Source organism: Ostrea edulis, chromosome 8 (genome assembly GCF_947568905.1).
Source record: "Ostrea edulis chromosome 8, xbOstEdul1.1, whole genome shotgun sequence".
Taxonomy (NCBI): Eukaryota; Metazoa; Mollusca; class Bivalvia; order Ostreida; family Ostreidae; genus Ostrea; species Ostrea edulis.
Window position 1 is genome coordinate 29395214 of NC_079171.1, and position 4008 is coordinate 29399221.

A 4008-nucleotide genomic window follows, 5' to 3' on the forward strand; every position below is an offset into this window, starting at 1 on the left:
CTTTGAAAATATTCTTCTCTGGCTCTGGGTATTAAGTAGACAAACTAATAGCATGGTAATGATGAGCAAGGATGCCTCTTTAAAAATTGTGAAATTCATGGCCCCTGGATCAGGGGTTCTGGTGCTAGGGTGGGGCTCTATAAGTCATATAGTGAAAATGCATTATTTCTTTGAAAATCTTCTTCTCTGTCCTTGGGTATTAAGTAGACAAACCAATAGACCGATCTTAATTAGATGCTCATAAATATTCATATAAAACCGAAAGCGAGGCTAAGCTAGGTTCCCATATGTAAACAACATGGCGTGCTCCAGTGCAACTGCTACTACGACTGCTTTTACGAAGGATTTATCTCTTGTTCCCGATGTTACATTCGCATTCGTTGAGAATTTTATTAAATCTCAATCAACTAGCTCCGGAAAGGAACAAATGACTAAAGGTTTCAAGTACTACAGTGAGCAATATGTGCATTCTGTGTCGAGTAAGTTGTCAAAACTTTATACGACAACAATATAACAATGTACGATTTTCCTTTCTGGTGTTCTGGAAAAGCTGCAGTTTTAATAATTCAGTATGAGAGATTATCCAGTTAACGTAATATAAGGCTGCTTTTTCAAAATGATGGACAACATGAACGGTAAATAATAAAGTTTATCACCCAAATCAATTGAAAAAAAGGGGGGGGGGGGGGGGTCCATTTTCGTTGTGCTTCGAGTGGTGTAATAATTTAAAGGTGTTTGTTTGCTGACCATACAGTTAACATTAATTATGCATTGTCTACTATCAATGTTGTCAGAGAAGAGTGGAAGCCTCTGGATTAATAATTTTCAATCAATTCAAAAGTAAAGGGAAAAAAGTTTCAAAATGATTTTTTATAAAAAGCATGATCATGTAGAATTGTATAAAATGTGTTTACATATAATTAATCATACATTACTTATGGTTTTTCTTTCTTCACGCTGAATACACACCGTATCATATAGAAAAATATGAAGATGTGGTATTGTCAATCACAATTATGTTATTTTTCAGTTTATGAAGATGATGAGGGTTGCCTTGTTAAAGGAAAATGTTACAGATCACAAAGGAAAAATGAGTCTCCCCATGATGTAAAGGTATAAAAAATCACAAAGGAAAATGAGTCTCCCCATGATGTAAAGGTATAAAAAAAATATAAAAAATAAGTTCTCTTCGGTTCATTTTCACTTAGAAATATTTAAAAAGAAATGTTACATACATGTAGTAATTTTATTGTACATATACTGCATATGTGTTATGAAAATTAAAAAATGGTGTACGTGCATGTAAAGATATAATTTTTAATGACATTCATCTAATTTCGTTAATTTTTATCCCTTTATAAACATTTGTTTGTTGTCTCATTTGGTCATCTATTTTCATTTTAAGTACATGTACATTGTACATATACACATGTACATGCATATATTTCAATATTGAACTTTTCATTCCCTATTTTAGGTCTTGATCAATCAGGAACAAGTAGAATATTCATTCTGCACATGTGCCATTGGACAAAGTGGATATTGCGGCCTTGTAACAGCGCTACTCTACCAAATAACCTTTTATAAACTGATGAAATATAAGCTTATTCCAACAGATATTGCAAGAACTTCATTACCCCAAACATGGCATGTTCCAAGAGGTGAAAAACTACAGGGAGAAAAGGTTGACAATATTGTTGTGCAAGAGTACGACCGGAATAACCCACAGAGAGCTACAAAAGGAATTAAGTCAACCTTATATAATCCTATATGTGGAGAGGAGGAATTGGATGTGAATGGGTTTTTGGATGAAATCAAGGACCTAAACATCATGTTTAACACATCAGTAGAAAATTCAACAGAAAGGGTGCAGACAAAATTTGGCAATTTTCAAAAAGGAAGTGTACTCAGCTATCAGCAGAAGTTAGCAACTGATTATGTTCTTAATCTGATGGAAGTTAATGACTTTCCAAATTTGCCAGTGAGGAATGTAATGAATGATAATGTGTCATATGTACTGAGTGAAAATCAAGTAAAAAAAATGATTCCTTGAAATTAACAGAGCTTGAGAGCATTGAAATGGAGGAAAGCACCCGGGAGCAGTCGAATGATCCAAAGTGGCATAAACTGCGGCATGCTAGAATCACAGCTTCATCATCAGGGGAAATTGCCAAACGACGGGCAGGTAATTATTGCAAATAATACTTTTTAAACAGTCTTTTTTTCATAGATCTTTTTTAAAAATTGCAATGTAAACAGCAATAAAAATAAATTTTGGTATTATAAGCATTTGATTTAGAAATTTTAAGAAAAAAAAGAAAAATTTAAAGAAAAAAAAATGGTAAAATTTTCTTTTACTTAACAACATGTACAAAAAAGTTACTTACATGTACATTGTATCTCCCAACAAACATTGCTTATTGTTCATGTTGTTAAAAATTGTAAAGACAACATTTTGCATATTTTTTCAGATGGCAGAAAACTAGCAGAGAGGTTACAAACAGCTAGACGTTTTCAGTCTGCTGCTATGAAACGTGGCATTGAGTCTGAAGGTGTTGCTGCTCAAGCATATAGTGAGGTAAATTGTACTTTACTTGATGGCATGTTGCATGTACATGTATATCATTGACTTACATTTGCATCATATCCTTTCATTTTATATATAGATTGACATATACATTTTGTATAGAATGAGTTATATTTTTCTTTCCGTGCTTGTATTCTACATAGGCAGCTGACGATTTTATTAAAAAAAATCAGATGAAGAATAACTGTCAAGGAGACCTCACACTGTCTACATGTACATACAAATAATGTATAGCACAGCATCCATGTATATTGAATCAGATTTATTGTGCAACTGAACCTGTTGATGAATTTACTAATTGTATTTTTACTGTTCTTTTTTTTTCAATTTTATTATGGACATTATTATTTTTTTTTTTTTTTTTTTTTACAGAAAATGGATAACAATGTTAATCTGTATCCTTGCGGAGTGGTTGTTAGTCCTTTTTCTCATTGGTTGGCTGCAACTCCAGACAGGAAAGTTTACTGTCCATCAAGGGATCCACCTTTTGGATTGCTAGAAATAAAGTGCCCGGACACTGATGACTTGGCAAAAGTGAAATGTCTTCGAGAGGACAATGGACAATTAAAATTAAAAACAAACGATAACTACTATTACCAAGTTCAAATGCAAATGGCTGTAACAGGATTAGAGTGGTGTGATTTTTATGTATGGTTGGAAAATGTATCTCACTTGGAAACAATTTATTTTAATGAGCAGTTCTGGCAGTGTGCAAAAGACAAATTGGATTTATTTTTTCTGACTTATTATTTGGAATAAAAATTGTATTTCAGTTATTTACTAAATATGTGATATTGTTAGATGAAATAAGATCAAAAAATGTGAAACATAAGTTTTATTTTTTCTGCTTTATTAATGGCCTTCGGAATAACGTAAGAAGATTGGCCACGGTCCACAACTGGTTCACTGATCCTGCAATTGAGAGTGGTACTGTTGATTGTAGTAGTTTATATTCCTTCACCCTCTTGATATGCCATTCAACATGTATTCTTAGTGATGCAATTTTCTGGTTGTCTTCTATTTGTGAAGCTGTGAATTGGCCATCTGCGCACAAGAAATGTGGGGTTGCCACTGAAATTCCGGTGTCTTTCAATACATTATTCAGGACAAAACCCTTATCTGCCATGATTTGGTCGCCTGTCTCCATGAGTTCAATAAGGCCACAGCGTTTAGTAATTTCAACATCAGACATACATCCAGAATATAAAGAGGATATAAAAGTGATTGATCCATTAGGTGCTATTCCTACTAGACCCTTCCATGTGTTGTGGCTCTTGTAGGTTGAAAGTGTTTTAGATGCAAGGGCCAGTGAGGATGGTCTTTCTGAGAAAATCTCGGTACAGTCTATGATGATGCGAGTCTTTGGATATGAAACTTTGAAATCATTAGGCATATGCTGCAATATTTTTTTCTCGTGATGG

At 33.5% G+C, this 4008-nt stretch overlaps 1 protein-coding gene across 3 annotated transcripts in view; it reads left to right on the forward strand.

The window, feature by feature from the left end:
* LOC125661199 (uncharacterized) overlaps positions 1-3681 on the forward strand; it is a 4487-nt gene extending 806 nt beyond the window's left edge. Inside the window, exons 2-5 of one of the 3 annotated variants that reach the window (XM_056147329.1) lie at positions 1031-1113; positions 1478-2185; positions 2472-2578; positions 2960-3680. In XM_056147329.1, coding sequence (XP_056003304.1) covers positions 2080-2185; positions 2472-2578; positions 2960-3346 — 600 coding nt within the window. In that variant the 5' untranslated portion in view covers positions 1031-1113; positions 1478-2079 and the 3' untranslated portion in view covers positions 3347-3680. Of the gene's footprint in view, positions 2186-2471; positions 2579-2959 lie in introns of all 3 variants that reach the window. The other 2 variants (XM_056147330.1, XM_048893137.2) reach the window with 2 other exon arrangements.
* Positions 3682-4008: the final 327 nt, after the last annotated feature.